Source organism: Prenolepis imparis, unplaced genomic scaffold, assembly GCF_030444845.1.
Source record: "Prenolepis imparis isolate NDT839.2.m4 unplaced genomic scaffold, iyPreImpa1.0 SCAF_6, whole genome shotgun sequence".
In the NCBI taxonomy this organism is placed as follows: domain Eukaryota; kingdom Metazoa; phylum Arthropoda; class Insecta; order Hymenoptera; family Formicidae; genus Prenolepis; species Prenolepis imparis.
The window spans coordinates 14,269,599-14,291,701 of NW_028141164.1; the positions used below are offsets into that span (position 1 = coordinate 14,269,599).

Below are 22,103 nucleotides of genomic sequence, written 5' to 3' on the forward strand. Positions count from 1 at the left end.
TGGTGATCCAAGGCAAAAAAGTGGAAGCTAGAAGTGTACTTGAGAAAGCCTTCAAAGTAATTACTTGAAAACTGCAATGAGAACTATAAAAACCACAATGGAGGCTCTGGAAGTAGCAGTCCTCTGTATTGAATCATCGGTTCACAACTACAAAGCTCACGGCATATAAACTGAAATGCCAGGGTGAGTGGAAAAATACCTAGTTGAATTACACCATGTTCGGATTTCTTTACAAATATTACTTCACGTTAAAATAGAATAGAATTATCTAGAAAATATCAGATTAAGACTTTTAAAGTCCAGATACCAATGAAGAAAGACTAGCATAATGTTAAATTTTTAATTATCTTCAACGTGGACTTTTGATACACTGGATAAATAAGAAATAAATGAACATTTTGGTGGGAGAATTTACGAACCTAAAGCATGCGGCACACGATGCTATTTTATCTGCTGGATTACTTGCGTGCGCCTGTGCTGGCAATCTTGCTCTTTGCTAGGCTGGAAATTGTGTGCCTGCTGGTCACGCTGCTGACTGATTTGCTGGATTTCGGTGATAGAACAGGTGCTATTTTTCTGCTATAATCCTGCGCTGTCAATCAAGATGCTGACAGATTGACAGATTGTCAGTCTCAAATTTGGGTTAGGTTGCAAAATACATGTCAAAAAACATTCACAGTGACATATAACCACGATCATATAAACAATGATATTGCATATAACGATGATAGGGTTATCGTCACTTGAAATTTTTTTGGTTTATTGAAATGATCCTCCTAAAACCAGCACGAAAGTAGGCATCGTCTGAAGCCAAGCGAGCAACACGGTCAGCAGCACTGCCGCCCACACGGTAGCAAGCACGCAAATCCAGCTAGGAATCCAGCAAATAAAATAGCATCGTGTGCCGCATGCTTTTAACAAACGCTTGGAAAGTTGGATTAAATTGAACAATATTATCCTCGTTTGTCTCTCTGGATATCAAAGGATTGAGGATGAGGAAGCGGACAAGCTTATCAAACAGAAATTTGGAAATGAATTTGAATGACTGATATCCTTTTTGCCAAAAAATTGGCAAAAAACATCAGGAGTTATCTAAAGCTGGAAATCATAACCACATGAAAAGTCGGCAAAGGCTGTGGAAAGTTCAAATTGATAAAGCAGTCCTTGCCAAAGAGAGCGAATGAACTCTTGATAGTGAAAGATTGAGAATCGGAATCAATCTTTTAATCGACTATATAGTCCTCAAGATATATTTGTATAATGTCAAAATAGCTAAGCAGCAAGAAAGTTGATTATGTGGAAAGTAAAAATAGGACAACACACAACACACTCTGTATTATTGTCTAGAACGGATTTGTAAAAAATATAGACCCTCGGGCCGAAAGTTTTTAAGTCCAAGGATTTGGAAAATGTAAGAGTGAGCAGCCTTAAACCTAGTGGAAGACATCAGATTGAGATTGGTCTTAATTTCAAAAAAGTAGGTACATTCTGTTGTAGGTAATATTAAGATTTATCATACCGCTTGCTTTTATTTGCTACTATTATTTTATTCTACTACACAAAAACGTAGTGCAAATTAAAATATACTCTTGAAGTTTGGTACAAAATTTAGCAAATATACATATCACATAATTTTTTCTTTTCTTAAATTTGACTGACAGCTTTCATAGCAATTTAACTTTATTTTGAAAGATTATTGTTTTCTTTCTCTTATTTCTACCTCAAATAATTATTATTATTTTCATTTTATTTCATTTCATTCATTGTTTCAATAATTTATCTATAAGTACTAATATATAATTAGTTCAAAACAGTTGTTTTTCTAAAAGTTATTGCTCACTGTTCAAAACTGCGATCATTATCGAGTGAAGTCACGTACACGAACTACCGTAACTACGTAAAAATATTTCCATATTCTCGTCGCCGCTAGTTTAAACGACAATGGAAAAGTTGTTTGAACGAGTTCGAAACTCCCTCGAACGACAGTGCGGTTGTAAACGCCGCTTGTAAGTAAAGCGCGATATACATGTAATTCTAATATCCGCATGCTCATCAAAACTCGACAACTGTCGCTAACGAATAATTAGAGGTAGACATTACATTCTATGCCAAGTGGATAACGCAAAATTACAGAATTCGAATACGATTCGAACAAGCTCTTTCATGAAAACCTTTGTTGTCCCTCTCGTTTATGCAATTTTATGCAATTTGAAACAAATAGATTAAATGATTGTTATTATCGATATTGGTTTTTTAAGCTATTCCGATATTTGTTCTTCGAATATGATATCTACTATATTTTTCTATTGCACTTTATTCGAATATCATATTATTTACTAAGAGTGCCGTGAGGTATATGAGATGTATAAGATATATGAAAGCGTATTGAATCATTCATGAAATGTGGATAAAAGATGCTAAAGAAGATTTCCTTTAATATATTTATAAAGAATATATTTTACCATATATTCGTTACTAATATTTTAACAAGAAAGAGAGATAAATACAGAAAAAAACGTAAATATGAAATAAGTAATAAAAATTTGAAATGGTGATTTTATCATTTTCTTTTCTCCAAATTGTAATATATAAAATTTCATTCAAAATCTTGACATCATCTAATATAATAGCTTAATCCATTACTTGTTATATAATAATCCAATAAATATATTAATCAGATATTCTATATCTATGTTTATATGATAGACTATATTATAAAAATTGTAAAAAATTGAAAAAAATAAAATATCAAAATAAATTTGATCAACCAAAACTAATATTTCATTCTTATCAACCCGAGAGATCAATATTGTGTAAATTTAATTGAACGCAGATTGTTTAATGTAACTTTACAACATAAACTCTGACTAGCATAGTTGATGTTATTTATAAAAGATGTATGTAAAAGTTTATTTCTTCAAAAATTTATGTAATAATAAAAAAATCTCGAAAATATGATTAATAAGAAAGAGAGAAAGGAATTATTATATAATTATGCATAAGCTTTATTAAAATATTCAGCTACTAATGTCCTGAAATATTTCGAGACATATCTTAGAATGCTAACATAGAGATATATAAAAAGCCACAATTTCACATCTGCTGAAGCTTATCAGAGTGTGGCGCAAAATTATTCCACATGATTTTGCAGACTTTTCAGCCAACCGTTCAAATTTTTTCCTTTTGGCTTCTTACGACGATATAAATCATATAGAAGAAAGGAAAATTGGTACAAAGCATATATGACAAAAATGAAAAATGCGTCTGCTACTAAAAAGTGGAAAAGTAGAAGTAGAAAATCTCTTTTTAGTGCAATTCCTGTCAAAATATTATTCCATCAAATGACGAAAATGGATTGCATTAATAGAAAACACTTTTTCATCATTTATAGCTTTCAACTAAGTATTTGAAAACAAATTATTGCTCTACAGAACAATCATCAAACCAGTTTGGACCTATGACATTCAGCTGTGAGATATGGCAGCAAAATCGAATATCAATATACTTCAGAAATTACAATCCAAAGTCCTCCGGATGATTGTTGACATGACCTGGTATGTAACCAATGAATGAGGCCATACATGACATTTGGATATGCGAAAGTGGTGAAAGATGAAGTTAAAAAATACAAAGCAAGATTAGCAAGATTATAAGATCACCCCAACACATTGGCTGCGTCTCATGAATGATAGACCATTAACCAAACTCCTTTAAAAAGGAGAGAAAATTCCGCAAGATTTAACCTCCAAGATTAACTGGAAAGAAACTGATATGAGGCACTGAACCTATCTCGTTCAAGTCTACTCTATCACTACAGTTATATAAATGCTAAGTATCTTAGAATGCGACAGATGACAGAAATATAGGAGTTAAAAAAACTTGAAAAATTCTCGCTGCAACGTATAAAACTGCTTTATGTATTATATATATATTTCCCATATATAATATTAAATGCAAATTGGACTAGGTTCAAATCAATTCTGCGCTTATAATAGTTTGAATAATTTAATGCTAAATATTGAACCTAGTTAATACGCGTATTGTTAATACATCCAATTTCAAAGCAATAATACATAATGTATATACCTATATTTTTAACTTTTCACGAGGTTCCGTGAATTATCCGCTTAGCATTTTGCTATTTTTTAAATTTTATCAAAAGTTTCCAATAAAATTTATTATTATTATATTAATTAAAATATACTTTAAATATTTTTTTATTTAAAATCATTTATTGCAAATACCTTTTATTTAAATTTGTCGTATATTATATTATGTATACATTATGTGTATGTGAATATCATTTTAATGTCATTGAAAAATCATTCAATAACATTAATTGTAATATCAAATTATTACAGAGTAGTGCATATTATAATCGATATTATATTCTTCATGATTTCTCATTGTTAATCACAATCGCGACATATTGCAATCGTTATCTGACATTATTATCAACCGTAGCATGTGTCTTCAATTGCTATCAATGTACAAATTATGGAGATAAAGTCACAAGGGATAGTCGGATTAGAAGCTTTATCTAAACAACAGCATGCAGTTCAATTCACTGGAAATCCTTAACTATTCAATTTGTGATATTCTTGTATTATCATCATTAGACATCTTCGAGTACGAGTGCCACCGAATGCTCTCGAAATAGATTTTCTCGATCTGAATACGAAATTGGGATGTCTCGAATATCGAATGATGTCACATATCGCACGAAGATTAATTTAATTTCATTGATTCGCGACAAATTGATGTTTCCAGTTTCGATCATTATTTTTATATGCTAACTGATTTTGAATGTCTTGTTATTTTATTATATTTTAAATGTATTTTACTAACAATTTTATGCATTGAATTTAATTTAGCAAATAAAATGTAAATTCTTAGAATTATTTTACTATGTAGATTAAATTTTGTGCAAAAACTGAGCAATTTAAATATAATCCCGTATGATCAATTTGTTTTGAGAAATTTGAAATTTTACAGGCACTAAATCAACTTTGTCTGAAAATGTATAATCAGTATATATGTACCTATATATCAAATACATTGTGTTTATTAGTGCTTAATTTTTATACGAATACAATTATTCGGTAAAGAACTGTGTTCTGTGAAGAAGTATCATTATCTGATGTTCAAATGATAAAGAAAGTTCACATTAACTTTTATTAATCTTCACTAAAGGAGAAATTCCTTTGTACAATTTTGTTAAACTGAGTTACTTATTACCTAGTTTATTGTTTCGAGTATTAGTGCCTTATTTCACAGAGTCCTTTTAGAGTGCACATTCAGCTCGCCATTTGCTTTTAACTTTAACTAAATGCCAGAATATAAATTTTATCTCGAAATTAGATGTATACAACTAATACATAGAATCAAAAGTTAAGTTGATTCTTTTTATATACAAAATAGATATATGACAAAAAATGTGAAAAATTTATATTATGACAAAAATACTACAATTAAAAATTTTCTCTCGAAATTTATTGAACAATAATTTGTTAAGTAAAATTGTAATTCATGTTTTATAATTTTTTTCTTTTATTATCACTATTGTGCTAAAAAAGTGTAATTTAATGCAAAAAATCTATTTAAAATATACATTTTACTTAATGTTTTTCTATCGCACTAAAAGTGATACAATCTGTGAGGAATAATTAACAACGCTAAAATAATTAAATATAATTAATTAATTAATTAATTAAAATCGGGTGTTATATATCAATATCAAATACATTAATTAATTGAAATTTATTTTTGCAAAATTTTAATTTTTTTTTGTTTTTTCGAATTATTTACTTCTTGTCCTTAATAAATATTTTGTAAACTTACTCGAATAAATGAAAGAAAGAGCAACATAAATTTTTTAAAAAGAAAAAATCTTCCGTACACTATCCTAAACCCAATGCGATAGTTTCTATCTAATAATAGAACGCGATCATAATGATCAATCCCAGTGAGACCTTGACACATGCCCTTTTACTTGAATGTGTGTTCAGGATATTCCTATTTCCTTCTACGTGAAAGATCATCGATATTCTCATAGTATTTCGCCATATTTTCCTGATCTAACGAATTTCTTTGTACGAACGATACTTGTAACAAACTTGGAACGAGCCATTGTAAAATTACGTTTCGTGAAAGTAACGAAAAGTGAACGATGGTGAAAATGTGGTAACACAACTGAACGAAACACGAACAGAAAAGACTTCGGTCAAAGTCGTAGCGCGTATAGGTGGTGAACGAAATTAAAAGTTTTGTGTGTGTGTATGTGTGTGTATGTATCGTGTATTGCCTGTTGGGCCTTTGTGATCACGCTGAAACGAGAAAGGAAGAGATGGCAGAAAACGACAGCCATGTTACACCGATAGCCACCGTGATTCGATCCGAGGACGAGAAGCAACAACAGGAACTATATCCCAATACGGTAACTACTATTGTAGTTAATTTTGTATCAAAAGTACAAAATAAGTAATGCGCGTGAAAAAATTAAAAATTACAAATAGATATCTCTACTCCAAAAAAGTTGTAATTAAGAAAAGTTACACTAATTTACAGCCAAAAATTATTTTAAACCAGACAAAATGCTTATAGATTTTTGGGTGCTGAAACAATGTCGCAAACCAAATTTCACTAGCATGTCAGATTTCCAAAATAATTAAGATTTATTGTGTAAAAAATCTCTTTTTTGCAATATTTGAGATTCTTTTTGTAAAAATGGTTAACGTTATTTAAAAATCAAATATCATGAATGTATTGTTCATCTCCTATAAAATGCATTTTTTTTATTTCACTATTTTACTTTTTAGTTATAAAAAAATAAAGCTGGAAACTATTTATATGGAGATGCTCCTAAGAATAAAAGGTTTTTTGGAAAAAAATTATTATTTCCAAAATTGATTTTACTATTATTTGTCCCCCTTTAGATTATATACAACTTTTGTCTGGAACATTCTTTCGAAAATACATTTGTTTAGAAAAATTAAAAATAAAAATAAATTTAAAATGAGACACCCTATATAAAAATATACATTTAGTGGAATCTATCACGATAAGTTACACTGTGTATGTGTATCGATAGTTCCTAAATTACAAATTATGCGTATAATTATATGACTTCATCATCATAGGCGGAATATTTGCTATCTCAGCAAAACTCTGGATTTAAATTCTTCCTAACATGACTAAAACGTAAGATATCGAAATAAAAAAATGCATTTTATAGGGAATGAACAATACATTCATGATATCTGATCAGAATTTCCAGATAATGTTAACCTTTTTCACAAAAAAAATCTCAAATATCGCAAAAAGGCCATTTTTTGCATATTAAACCTCAATTATTTCGGAAACCTGACATGTTGGTGAAAATTGACTTGCGGCATCGTTTTCAGCATCCAAAAATTTATAAGAAACACCTTGTCTGCTTTAAAATAATGAAAAAAATATATTTTTTGTAAACTAGTATTATTAAGAAAAGTTGTATAAAGAATATATTACAAATATTGAGATTGAAGCAAAAGGCAATGATATGAGATATTTCTCAACTATTTTTATAATATTTCAGACAAACATGTTAAATGCATACAGACTTAAATTTAAAATATTAAAAATTCATATAAGAGACATAGCTAGTAAAAATAAAAGTTTAATATCAAAATCAATAATGGTTATCTGATATTCTTGCTTCCTTTCCTTCTGTTTCTTTCTGTTTTATTAATATACATATAATGTATATCGATATATATATATATATATATATATATATATATTAAAATCATTATAAAGAAAAATAGAAAATCTGAAGAATAGAAAAACTAAATAGTAATTATTTCAATTTAATGATACAAAAATTTCTAGCATAATTATTTTTAGTTCAACTTTTAAATATTTCAGGAAAAATGCAGATTATATTTTATTATATTTATATTATAATGTGTGTGCACACACACACATACACATACAGATGAGGTGTAAATATACATATATAAAAACGTGATCTAAATAAAATTTATTATATTGCAATTACTTCACATCGATGTATTGTAGAAATAGAAATCATCAAAAATTTAATATTTTTCTCATTTTTTATATTTATCGTAAAATTGAATCAATGCGTAAGAAGCTATTCTTATTTTTTGTATTAGCAGGATTTACATGTTTCTCGGATTTTCTTGCGCAGGTGGATTGTAAGGACGTAACAATGGACGTAACAATGGAACATTGCGATATGAAAGACGAGAAGACGACGAATGAAGAGCGAGAAGAGGAGGAAGAAGAGGTGGGGGGTCGTAAAGAGGAGACCAAAATGGGCCAAGCGCAAGGATTGCAAACACAGATACAGGCGCAAGTCCAGCAAACCGATATACAAGCCGACAGGTAAGAACACGATCCTTCCTCTTGCTTAGTTAGGTAAAGATTGAGATTCATAAAACAAAATATATATATATATTTTTTTTTTAAATAATATATAAACATTACGTATTCGCATTAAATATGCAATCTGCAACGATATGTAAAAACAAAGATAGAGAACGACATGACGTTTTCGGATTGAGAAGTATGTAATTGTCTAAATTGTCATATCATGTTGCTGCTTAATCGTTATAAACTTAATAGTTATAACTACTTTACTATATATGACATTATGTCACCCAGTTTACTATATTCCGTTGCTGAAAAGCATTCATCATGAATTGACCCTAAATACTAAATGATAGGCTATGGAAATGTCTCAATGAGATATTTAAGATTTTATCGCACTGTTGGGGATAGAATAATATAGTATATATAACATCAAGCTATAACACAAGAGGGAGGGCATCTAAATTTTTAATTTCTGAAAATTAAAATAATTAAAATAACGAACATAAAATTCGTCCTATCATTGACATTGAATTATTGCCACGATCTGTTTAATGATGGGACGAATTTTATGTTCATTGGAATATAAATTATGATGATTAATATTATGATGAATAGGACAGATTGAAACGACGGCAGACACCCATCTCCTCCTATAAGGGCCTTTTTTACAACGAAACCTATTTTCAGGAAATTACATCAAAGTACTAAAGATGTAATACGGTGTATTATACTATCGGGAATATGAGACTAATATCAAGTAGCGTCTATATGTCAATGTGATTAATAAGATAGAATCAAGTTACATGCAAATTCGGGGCGTGTTAAGTTTCTAATACATAACTCTAATACATAACGTATTAAGTGTGACACACACAAAAGTCAATTATATCATAATCATTATTAGATAACCTTAATTAATTTCGTGAAATAATATCATAAATATAATAAATATATAATAAATATCATAATAAAGATATCGTGATAGAAATTATAATTAAGATTAATTTAAAACTAGCATGTATAATATTATATTAACAGTGTTGTGCTTAGATGATTTTAAAATTAGCTAGATAAAGATGAGATAAAAATATGTAAATTCATCTTAGATAAGATGATTTTGTTTTAAATGTATCTAGATAAAAGATAAAATTATATGACGATTCATCTAGATAACTTCCAGATAATATTATTTTTAAAATCGCTTATGTAAACAGTTAAAAAATGTAAATAAATAAAAATGTAATGTAAAATAAAAAAAATGGAAATTATAAAAGAGATATAAAAATATATTCATAGTTTTTTATTTATAAATTTTTATCGTTTACTGCTCAAGTTCTACTATACTTAAAATATTTTCATGTGCTATGAAACTCTAAATCAAATTATCTGAATATTATTTTAGATAATTTAGTAAAGATAACACTTTTTTTTATCTAAGATCCAGATATAGATAATACATTTTTTAATTATCTATATAAAGATAAGATAACGCCAAAATTTCATCTAGATGATCATCTATATAATTTTATTTAGATAACAGCAAACACTGTATATTAAGCAATATATGTATATTTATTTTAATCAATACGCTATGTATCAATAAAAAGTTAAAAATTAAGTTACTATCTTTTTCTAAATTTTATGAATAAGATCATATTATTTATTGGATCAATTTTTATCATAAGATTCTACAGACGATTTTATATTGAAATGTTATGTCGAAACGATCGCCTAGGTAAATTCGAGAAAGTATTGTAGCAGTATAAGATCTATACAGAGGATCTGAAAATCATTAATTAATTTGCATATCTACATATTTGTATTTCACATATGTATGTTACTCGTTTAATTACTTCTCAATAGTCTTAGTCGTAAAATTTGCAATTACAGTATACGGTTTGATAATTGGAATAAACAAATTAACATTACATATCAATATTCATATAGCAATATTAATAATAAATTAAGCAATATTAATATTAAATAAAATTTTCCTCATTTTTATTGATTCATAAAATAAGTCAACATAATGAATTATTCATTTCAGTTTTTTTTATTTTGAATATTCTTCAAGAGCTCTTTTTTATATTTTATACATTTTATATTTATTATCCAATCGATAGAACTTATTCTTCTTCAAACTTTTGAAAAAATGTAGAAGGATTTTTTCTTTAATTAAATATTGTTAGATATCCCAAAAAGTAAAGGAATAAGAGCAATCTATTATTTTAATTCAGTCAATTACAAATTAAATATATTTAAATAAAAGAAGTAATAAGAAGTTGAATACAAATATCCAAATTATACACATATTCATATAATCATCTGTATATTCGAACCCTTAGTTTTTTTTAATAATCATTGTTTAATTTTCCTAAACTCAATCTAAAGCTAAGCGAATATATATATATATATATATTTCATAAATAATAACAATGTGAGAGAACTTAATTAAAGAATTTTCTTTGATTTTAAATTCGTTATGTATATACTGTAGTATAATATGTACTCGTAAAAGTCAAATCAATATTTCCTAATGCTGCTTTAATTTCTTTTTTCGTTTACTTTAAAATTCGCATAAGGTAGGTCAATATAATCAAATTAAATAAATAATATAATTTTCAAATAAAACCCAGAGGTTATAAATAAATATTCATCTTTACAATACAATAATGAAGGAATAAGAAGATTATACCTATGTTATTGCGAGTAGAAAGAAAAATGATTAAATGAGAAAATTATTATTAAATTAAGTAAGGATATAAAAGGTAAATATACATATATATATATATATATATATATAATTATATTATATTATATATAATTTTTATATGTGATATTTAGATGTAAAAATATTTTTTCAATGAAAAGTTTATATATTTGGAAAGATTAAATTATTTTAATTATTCAACTTACAGTCTTTAGTTGAGCACTGATGCGTTTTTCATTGAAATGCAACATAAGCTGTTGATTAATTATAACAAGCTAATTAATTCACGTGCAACTATATGAAATTCTATGACCGCAGAGTAAAATGAAACTTGTTGAAATACGAAATTGAATGAGTATATATAATTTTGTACGCGATATCGTCGACAATTATCCACGTTACGTACAAAAAGCCGACGATGTATACATATACATACCCTTGAAATTGATGTACATATATTGGAGCGATAAATGGATATTCAATATGAATGATTGAATATCCAAAATTTCTGAATCCGGAGACGCAGATATATAGTTTACGCAATCAATAAAATTTAATTCAATTTGGAATGCGACGAACGCCGACGCCATGTCACGTCAAATGAGATTTGATTCCCTCACATGGTATTAATAATAAATCTATAATCCGTCAAGTGAAAATTTCAACATTTTTATCATATGCTATATTACACGGACATTAGAGGCATTTCAATACGTACGTAATTATTATTGAAAGCGATGAAACGATGTAAAAGAAAATATAATAAATAATTTCCGTCAAAATTCATTAATTTATTGCAGTTTGCTGGAATTGATTGTCAACAATTTGCACTTTAATAAAATGTTGTCCGATACTCTCATTAGATTAATATTTATAAATTACAAGCCATATAAACAACAATTACATAATTGTAATATGAAAAGTGGTAAATTTTCATGTTCACGATTATTATCATGGACATTTTGATAAACAGAAAATATGATAATTATTGGCAAAATGCAAGTTGATTATATAATGTCCTTAACACATCATCGTTATTGTCGATAATGAGATATTTATTCAATATCGGCTCATTAATTTCGATGTTAAATGTTTAATGTACATATCATTATATTAATCTTATGCGTGATAAGCTAAACGGCGCTTGCAAGCTTGGAGCAGCGTCAACACAAACATCAAAATGTATGCAGATTTATACAATACGGATATATATAATTCAACCCCAATACCGATAAGTACCTATATGAAGTGCTTTCTAACAACGGAAACTGCTGTATATTGTGGGATGTAGTGTTACACAATGACGACTTGTACTGCTTAATTTGTTTACTTCACACTAGAGGGCAGAGCAGTCACTTTACATAGCTTTCTCAAAGTTTTAAGTATTTTTTAAGTATTTTTAAAGTTTTTTTTTTTAAGATTTTTTAAAAGTCCCACCAAAGGTTAATTTTAAAAAAATTTCAAAAGAAACTTAAAAAACTTAAAAATACTTAAAACTTTGAAAAAGCTATGTAAAGTGACTGCCCTGCACTCTGGTATAAAATAAAAAAAGCAGCATTCCAGCTACAAATCTTCAGCTACCACTCCATATTTTATAATTATTTCATTTTATTTTATTTTATTATTTATTTAGTACCATCTATTCATTTAATCGATTCCGGAAAATTACTTGTAGGATTCCATTCCAAGATTCTAAACCCAAATATGGCGATGGTACCAAAAAACTATAATTTTTAAAAAAAATTTTTGTAAAGTATCTCACCTATTTATTGGTTCGAGAAAATTACTTGTTGTAGAATATTGTCTCAAAATTCTACAAAAAATATATGGCGATCGTACCAAAAGCATATAATATTTTTAAAAAATAAAAAAACCACTTTATTTTTTTAAACTTCCGCCTACCTATTTTACTGGTTCGAAAAAATTATTTGTTGTAGAATACTGTCTCAAAATTCTACAAAAAATTATATGGCGATCGTATTAAAAGCATATCATATTTTTAAAAAATTTAAAAAAATACTTTATTTTTTAACCTACCCATTTTATTGCTTAAAAAAAAATGTCTGATGGAAAACTATTCCAAGATTCTACAAAAATTTTTTCGTAATTGTACCAGAAAGATATCGGGACTAAAAAAAAACAAAAACTGTTATTCATTTTTTAAATCAATGTTTCTGTCATCAGAAATCTTTCCCGAATTTTCCACAAATGTGTCTCAATGATATCTACAACATATTAAAATTTCATCAAAATCGGTTAAGCCGATCAAAAAATATGAATTATTTTCGACATTTTTACTTTTATTTTTTACACTAAAACGGTTCAATATTAAGGACTAATATTTGGCTAAATTGTAAGTGACACTGATAGTAATAAAAAAAAATAAGCGTGATCCGTGTGGAGGCAGATTGGTCCATCTTATCTGGCTACGGCCTTTGTTTAATATAGATTTTTATAACCGATAAATAAAAACAGTTTAAACGGTAAAATATTATTAATATTTTTGAATTGAATTTTAATAATTTTGATGTTTTAAAATCGTTATATAATAACTCAAAAATACAGAGAAAACATATTTCTCTCATATAACAACAACGCTTTTGTGCTTTGTTCTGAAAAAATAGAATATATTGCAAATTCTTGTAGCAATTCAAGCGTGCATTTGAAGATCAGTTCAATCGGAACACCACGATATAAAACATGTGAAAAATCTCATGTGTTATTGTCAAAGAATTTGATCATGAAAGAAGCAATCAAACGGAAGCCAAGGTTTTCAAAAAGTGAAACGTTATAAAAGAATAAAGTACAACTATGCGCAGCACATACACACACATTTTTTATTATTTTATTATATTTTATTTTATTTTTTATTTTAACTCTGTATATATTTTATTATTATTAAAAAAAGGATATATTTTATTAGTGATAAAAAGTTGTATCAAAGAGAATTTGATAAATATAACAACTGCATAATATAACAACTATGTGAACAAGAAATTCTACATAATAAATGTTACGTAATATATTAATGACGAATTTTTTTGCACAGGTATTGTTTTATTTACTTCAGAATATTTATAAATGCAATGTAATTTTATAATAAAGTTATGCGAAATAATAAAATGTTAACATACACTTGCTTAAAAAAAAATCAAAAATATATGCATTCATTATATAATCCGAGGAGATTAATATAAATTTTCAATATATATAGAGTGTCCTATTTTATTGGCCACCCTCAAAAACTTTTTTATTTTTGATTATAATTTTTATATTTAATTAGTTTTGATTTTTGATGTAGTTGCTAGTTGTAAATTACATACTTTTTCTTACAAACATCTATATGTTTTCTTTACACTAATTGAATCCTTTCATTATTTTATGCTTAAACGTATTGAGATAAAATCGTCGAAAAATAAATATTTTACGAGATATTTCATAGTTCACGTAAGATTATGTCAAATTTAAATATAAAATATTTCGTAAACTATTCGTAAACTATTTTTTAGCCATCTTACCCTTTAACTTTTTATATCAAAAATTGCGAGGAATCGATTTATATAAAAAAAATTAGAGTAGTTCCATTTAAAAAAACATCAATGACTTTTTAATGATCTTGAAAAGCGCTCTTCAAAAAAAAAGTCTTCTGTCCCCCTTCAAATCAAACAACTTTTGTCCGAAGCATTTTGTTGTACAATCAAAAATAAAAGAGTTTTTGGGGGTATTCAATTCAAATGGGACACTCTGTATTATATAAATTTATCTCGATATATATCAAGGTCAAGATGATATATTGAGATATGATCTTGATATATTATCACGATCAGAATCTTGAAAGACTCTTTAAAAGATCTCCCAAAAGATTTTAGCACAGTCGCTCGTTGTTTATTAAAAAACTATTAATAAATAAAGATTCATGCAAATCAAGGTTCTCGAACGTTAATTGACAATTAAAAAAAATTATCGTTAGACACAATGTATGAGTATTACTGTCCATATTACAATTTCAAGAATGTTAAAAATTATAAAATGAACATATTGGCGAAAATCATATATGGTTCCACATGAGCTTATAATTTTTAAGTCTGTATTCAAACCTTAATTTACATAAACCTCCATTCGTACGTCAGTAGCTTTGTAATTTGTAATAAACAACAAGTAACGATTAAAATCTTTTGAATGTTAGATTATTTAAAGGTTTTTTTTTCCGTCGTCACCGGGCGGTGACTATTAACGTGTTTTCAACCTGTCCTTTCAGGTGTTATGTGACACACTAATTAATTTATTTAAAGGTTATTTAGAGTTAGGGTTAGAGTCATAACCTTGAAAAAATATGTCAAGATCAAATTATTCAATTTTAAATGTGTAATTATATGATTTTTAATATGTAATTATAGATCTTTGTGATGTGTAACCATCAAATTGAAAAATAAGATTTATATGTGAAAGGTTTATGAAAGATCAAATTTTGATGTGGTAATTTATAGTATGCTAATGACTATAAGGATAAAAAAGTGCATATAGACATATGTCCAAAAAAGCTTCCATTTTAAAGGTTTCTTAAGATATTTTGAGTTTTGTAAATTATGCTACTTATTATTATTACTATTAGAAGCAAAGTAAACTGTGAACGAATCACTTAAATCAAAAACGTAAAAGTTCTAAATGATCTACGTCAATAATATATCTCTCAGCATTTTATCATCGATAACCGATTGTACACATTCAAATATCTCGATAATATTTCGTTCTAAAAATTTGAACAATACAGTCTTGTAAAACTTAAACATTTTTGCAAACATTTAATTTTTCGGACATGCATTTGTATGATTTTTTTTTATCCTTCTAGTCAGTAGAATGCGCTATTAAAATTGATCAGACTTTTTATAAACTTGTACATGCGAAAACGTGAAGCAATATTGCTCGAGATGAAAATATCGTGAGAACATTCAATGCAAATTCCTCATCGCTTGTGAAATATAGATAGAAAGAACCCTCGAGAGGTTCTTTTATTTCCGTATAGTCTCCCATTTTGCTTTTTCGCTTTTTTACGTATTTATACGTCCCATTCTACGTTGATGTTTACGATGAGGACATGACATACACGCAGTGCACAAGAAAAACATTCGGAAGATTTATAGGAGTTGGATATGCATGTATCAAGGTACTATAAGGTACAAAGCAATCCGCAAGAGACTCAATCCATTTCTTATCTTTTTAGATCCTAACACTTCGAAGTTTCTTCTTATTATTCTTTGATTTCAAAATGGTGTCAAACGTTTTTCATAATAATAATAATAAGTTTAACTTGAAATTAAGCTTCATGTACAACGTTGCAACAAGTTATAGTATAAATAACAAGAGACCATGTAATTATAAATACAGTATGTCCCAAAACCACCTTTCAATATTGAATTTTTTAGCCAATTTTTCCTCAATGAAAATATCAAAGAAAGTCATCATTTTTTGCAAATTTCCATTTTTTGTCATCATACATCTTTGTAATTAAGTCTTAAATTAAAGTATTCTATTGAAATAAACTTCACCTAAAATTAATTAAAGAATGTAATTTTGTTAATTCTTTTATTCCATAAAATTTAGCTTCTGTGAAAAATCCTTTTTTCTCAATCGCTCATAACTCGGAAATTATTAATGTCTTGGCATTTCCGTTAAGGAAAGATCGCCAAAAATCGTCCCCAAATTGGCCAGAGATTCTGTTATTAAAAGAACATTTTGCGACACCTTGTATATAAAAAATTTTAATATAATAATATACATGCAATTATATAATAAATTCATAATTTATGTATTATTTGATTTTAATTAATCAATTAATTACATAATTTATAATGCACACACACAATTATGCTTCTTTGATTATATCATATTATCTCACTTTATATACTTTGTTTAATATATACCTATATAACTATATGTACAATATATATTGATCGTTAATATTAAATAAAGCACAAGGAACTTATTTTCTTTTTAAAAACTATCCCCATGAATTTTCAGCATCTTTTCGTTTAAAACAAAAGCGAGATGATAACAAAAATGAATAAGAGAGAATAAAAGCGAATAATTTTTTATATTAAAACTTGTGTCGGTAAATGTCTAAAATGTCAACTAAATGTTGCCAGATGATCGTTTTCAGTTAAAAAAAATCTGTTGAGCTCGTTTGCTCAAGAAACGATGAAAGATATATCCATGTCATGAAGTAAAGTAAAAAATATTTTAATGAGGTAATATTGCAGTTGCTTTAATGAAAAAATCTGCTATTTCTATAAGAACCATTTAATTTTCAGGAGTTTATATTTCTATTTTTTTTAATACATTCATCGACTGATCAATTCAATCACATAGTCCTCTTGAACAATAATAAAATTAATTATACAGGGTGCTGCAATAACTATTAACACCTTAAATATCTTTATAAATATTGATTTTAGACAAAAATGTTTCAAACAAAAGTTGTATGGCTTTAAGGGAGACATAAGATAATGGCAAAGATTTGACCTTGGATAGTCGTTTGAAGGTCACTTTCAATTTCTTAAATGGAACCTACTATTTTTTATTGCACATATTTGTAGCTTATCTCGAGAGCTTTCCAAAATACTATAATAAAGTATTTTTTTCTTAAATACTTTTTGAGTTATAATACAATTTTTTGACATAAAATGTAAAATATCTTGTAAAATATTCAGTTTTCGGTAATCTTATCTTAATACTTTCAGGCACGGAATAATGATACCATTTAATTGGTGTAAAGAAAACACATAAATGTTTTTAAAAATTTATGTAATTTGCAATATGCAGCTGCGTACTTTTTCTTAAAAGCAACTATGTGTTCTCTTTACACCAATTGATTTGTCTAATTATTCTGTGCATAAAAGTATTAAGATAAGATTATCGAAAACTGAATATTTTACAAGATATTTTACATTTTATGTCAAATAATTGTTAACTTTAAACCTTAGAACTCAAAAAATACTTAAAAGAAAAATACTTTATTATAGTGTTTTGGAAAGCTCTCGAGATAAGCTGCAAGAATATGCAATAAAAAATAGTAAGTTCCATTTAAAAAATGAAAGGTGACCTTTAAACGACTATCAAATCCTTGCCACTGTCTTATGTTCCCCTTAAAGCCATACAACTTTTGTTTGAAACATTTTTGTCTAAAATCAATATTTATAAAGATATTTAAGATGGTAATAGTTTTTGCCGTACCCTGTATATGGAAAATTTCGATAATCAACAGAACAAGAAGCAAAACAGTACGCGTCGTGCAATCAAAGTTTTAAGGTTATTCTATTTTCATAAAAAATCTCATCAACACGTCGAAATACGATATAGTAACATTTGCAATTATTGGAATTATTCTACTTCTACATTACGTGAGAGAGTATCAGTATTATCTTTATAAGTTTTCCGAGACAAAGTTTCCTATGCGAATGGTATTATATGACATGAAAATTATAATATAGTGTACTGTATAAAAATATGCAATTATTATGGACCGTTAATAAAAGTGATAACGTTGAGAACTTTAAAAAAAGAATTTTGAAAAAAAATTAAAAATTTTCTTTGCACTTTATTTTCGCGCTCCGAAACCATTCAAATCATGTTAAAAATATTTTTCCATATCATCAGAAATAAAGAGATATAATTAGATATTTTCTTTCTGATAGAACACCCTCTCTCTCTCTAAAACATATAATATACAATGTTAAAATTTCAATGAAGTATAAAGCAATTGGTTATTTTTATTTGAAACAATATTATGTAAATTAATTTGTTAATATTTTTAAATGTTATATATATATAATATTTCTTATTAATTGTTAATATTATGTAAAACCGCATAAAAATACATTATCAAGAGACACGGTAGTGTCTCGCGTCAATTCACGCGAAGCGTCTCCGCGAGGCACCCCGTGTATCTATACGCGAGTCGGACAGTTGAGAGATAAACTTCGGATACGAAACAACGGCTGAAGCGATCGAGTTCTTACTACGCTCAATCGATAGATTAGGTTCGAATTATATAATGAAAGTCTTTATTTTTACTCTATGTGCATTACAAATGGAAATATCATTATGCAAAGTCTCAAAGTGAAAATTTCCTTTTAAGAAACGTCCACGTCACCGTTGTCGTCATTCGCGCAAGTAACCAATTGCATGCATCAGATTCTGTACGCTTCGAGCTCTCGACACAGAGTGCGGTAGTGATTAGGGACTTCGTGATTATTGTGCTCATGTGTCACGTGGCGCGAGACTACCGTGTCTCTTGATATAGGTTAATATAGGTTATGAAATATGTCAAGTGTGTTGTGTTAAATGTGTCATTTGAAAATTAGGTAACTATTTTTTGCATATGCACTAATAACTTAAGAGTATATATATTAGGCAATATAAAATTATTAAATCTAACTTAATTATTAAATCTAATTTAATAAATAAATCATTAGTACATATGCTCTTAAATCATTAGTACACGTATAATGAAAAATAACTCGTATATAATATAATAAAACATATATATTCACTTTCTTATTTGATCAAGAATGATATACTTATAAAAGAAATAATAGGATACATCTTGTTATTTCTTTCATAAGTACATATTTATATAATGATATTTGTAACTGTTTTCTTGTCATGCTAGTATTCTATTTCTTTTATAATAATATTTATTAACTACTTTCTAGCTATCCTACTATTTTTTATATCTTTATATATTATTTATTAATTCTTATTTGCTTTTTTATTTTATATCAATAATTATGTACATATGAAAGAAATAATAAGATAGCGTAGCAAGAAAGTAGTTATTATTAAGAAAAAAATAGTAAAATAGTAGCGTACAAAAAAGTAATTATAAATATCATTATTTAAATATGTACTTATACAAGAAATGGGAGGATCTACATTTTACAATGATATACTACATACATGTAATATGCAATACTATATATATGTGATGTACTATATTTCTCTCATAATAAGTACTTTCTTATTTCGCTGCCATTTTACTGCATCTTTTATAAATAAATAATTGTAGACATAAAATAAGGAAGTCAATAAATATTAATAGATTTTATTTACTTTCTTATTTTATACATATATTAATTAGATGCTTATGAAATAAATAGTAGGATGGTAGCATAACAAAAAAGTAATTATTATTAAAGAAATAAAGTATATCACAAATGTGTAGTATTGAATATTATATACATGTAATATAGTATTGTAAAATATATAGATTGCTATTTCTTTTATAAGTACATATTTAAATAATGATATTCATAATTTCTTTCTTGTTACGCTACTTTTTACTATTTTTTTTCTTAATAATAACTACTTTCTTGCTACGCTATTTTATTATTTCTTTCATAAGTATATAATTATTGATACACAATAAAGAAGCGAATAAAAATTAATAAATAATATATAAAGAGATATAAAAAAATAGTAGGATAGCTATATAGAAAGTAGTTATGAATATTATTATAAAGAAATAGAATACTAGCATGACAAGAAAACAGTTACAAATATCATTATATAAATATGTACTTATGAAAGAAATAACAAGACTTCTTCAAGTATTAGTGAATCAATATCCTATTATTTTTTTTTTTATAAGTATATCATTGTTGTATGTATTAATATAATAATATTTATAAATTAAGAAATATTTTTATCGGCTCTCAGTATTTAATAACTAAATGTGATTCTTAAATTCGGCCAATAGAGCCAAGCACGAAAATTAAATCTAATTTCTCGAAACTGTATCTCTTGGTTTGAGATTCCTAAGTTCGATCAATAAATCCTCGAACTTACAACGGGAGAATAGGCGAGAAAAATATTGGTCCGAAAAATCGCTGAAGCGGGAATTGAACCCGCGTCTTTCGCTTGCCGGGCGACTGCTCTTACCACTAAGCTATTCAGACCCTTTCGAACCTATATTTTTCATTTGCCTTATAGTGGATGTTAGTAAATAGCGCCATGAATTAGGCCCAGACGCGAAATATATATAAATTAAGAATATTTGTAACTACTTTCTTGTTACATTATTATTTTGTTCTTTGATAGTAATAACTATTTTCTTGTTATGCTATCATCCAACTACTTCTTTCATAAATATATAGTTGTTAATATAAAATAGGGAAGTGAATAAAAGCTAATAAATAACGTGAAAAGACAAGCTATAAAAAATATGCATTTTTATATATTTTGACAATTCATAGCGCTCATAGTACTGCTCACTGCTATGAGTTATCAAAAATGCACATTTTTTACTTCTCTTTACATTATTTAATATTAGCTTTTATTTGCTTCCTTATTTTATACCAACAATTATATACTTATAAAAGAAATAGTAGGATAGTAACATAACAAGAAAATAATTTTTGAAAAAAATATAGTATATTTTCATTTTATCACACTACAAAAAAGAATGATATAATCTTAAAAAAACTAACCTTTTTAAAAAAAGGTAAAAAAAGGCGCCAAGTCACGCGCATCCGTTAAAAATTAAAGTTGCAAACCCACGTAGAATCGTATTAACAAAAAATTATTTTAACCAAAAAATTATATAAAACATTTGTTTTAATTTTCTAAATATATCTTACAAAAATAATGATATATAAAAAATTGCGCCAAGAGAAAGTAAAAACTTGTATTATTTTAACCAAAATAGTTATTTTAATTTTTTACATTTATCCTATAAAAGTAATAATATAAAAAATGCTGTAAAAAATTATGTACATAATTAAAAAACTTGATTTGCTCTAAAAGTTGCAAATCCATATAGAATTGTAATAATAAAAAAAAATTATACAAAATACAAAAAAAGACAAAATTAAAAATAAACAGAAAAATTAAAAATTAAAATTTATGCAAAAATTGAAAATTAATTGGTAATAGATAGGCTATTCGAGCCGTACGCGGATGTCGGTGCGTCGATTCCAACGAAAATTAATTTTTAATTCCAAAGATCCCCTCTGTCCCCCCT

General features: G+C 26.9%; 2 protein-coding genes across 10 annotated transcripts in view; one reads left to right on the top strand and one right to left on the bottom strand.

Annotated features, from left to right (window-relative positions):
* LOC145937040 (14 kDa phosphohistidine phosphatase) overlaps nucleotides 1-22,103 on the bottom strand; it is a 137,302-nt gene that overhangs the window by 34,322 nt on the left and 80,877 nt on the right. The gene's annotated exons all lie outside the window — the stretch shown is intronic.
* The window catches only part of LOC145937038 (phosrestin-2), a 109,478-nt gene that overhangs the window by 11,224 nt on the left and 76,151 nt on the right, over nucleotides 1-22,103 (top strand). For 5 of the 9 annotated variants that reach the window (XM_083039799.1, XM_083039800.1, XM_083039801.1 and 2 more), the window contains 2 exons: nucleotides 6,009-6,436; nucleotides 8,192-8,388. In XM_083039799.1, the coding sequence (XP_082895925.1) occupies nucleotides 6,347-6,436; nucleotides 8,192-8,388 (287 nt within the window). In that variant the 5' untranslated portion in view covers nucleotides 6,009-6,346. The remainder of the gene's footprint in view (nucleotides 1-6,008; nucleotides 6,437-8,191; nucleotides 8,389-22,103) is intronic. The other 4 variants (XM_083039803.1, XM_083039804.1, XM_083039805.1 and 1 more) reach the window with 4 other exon arrangements.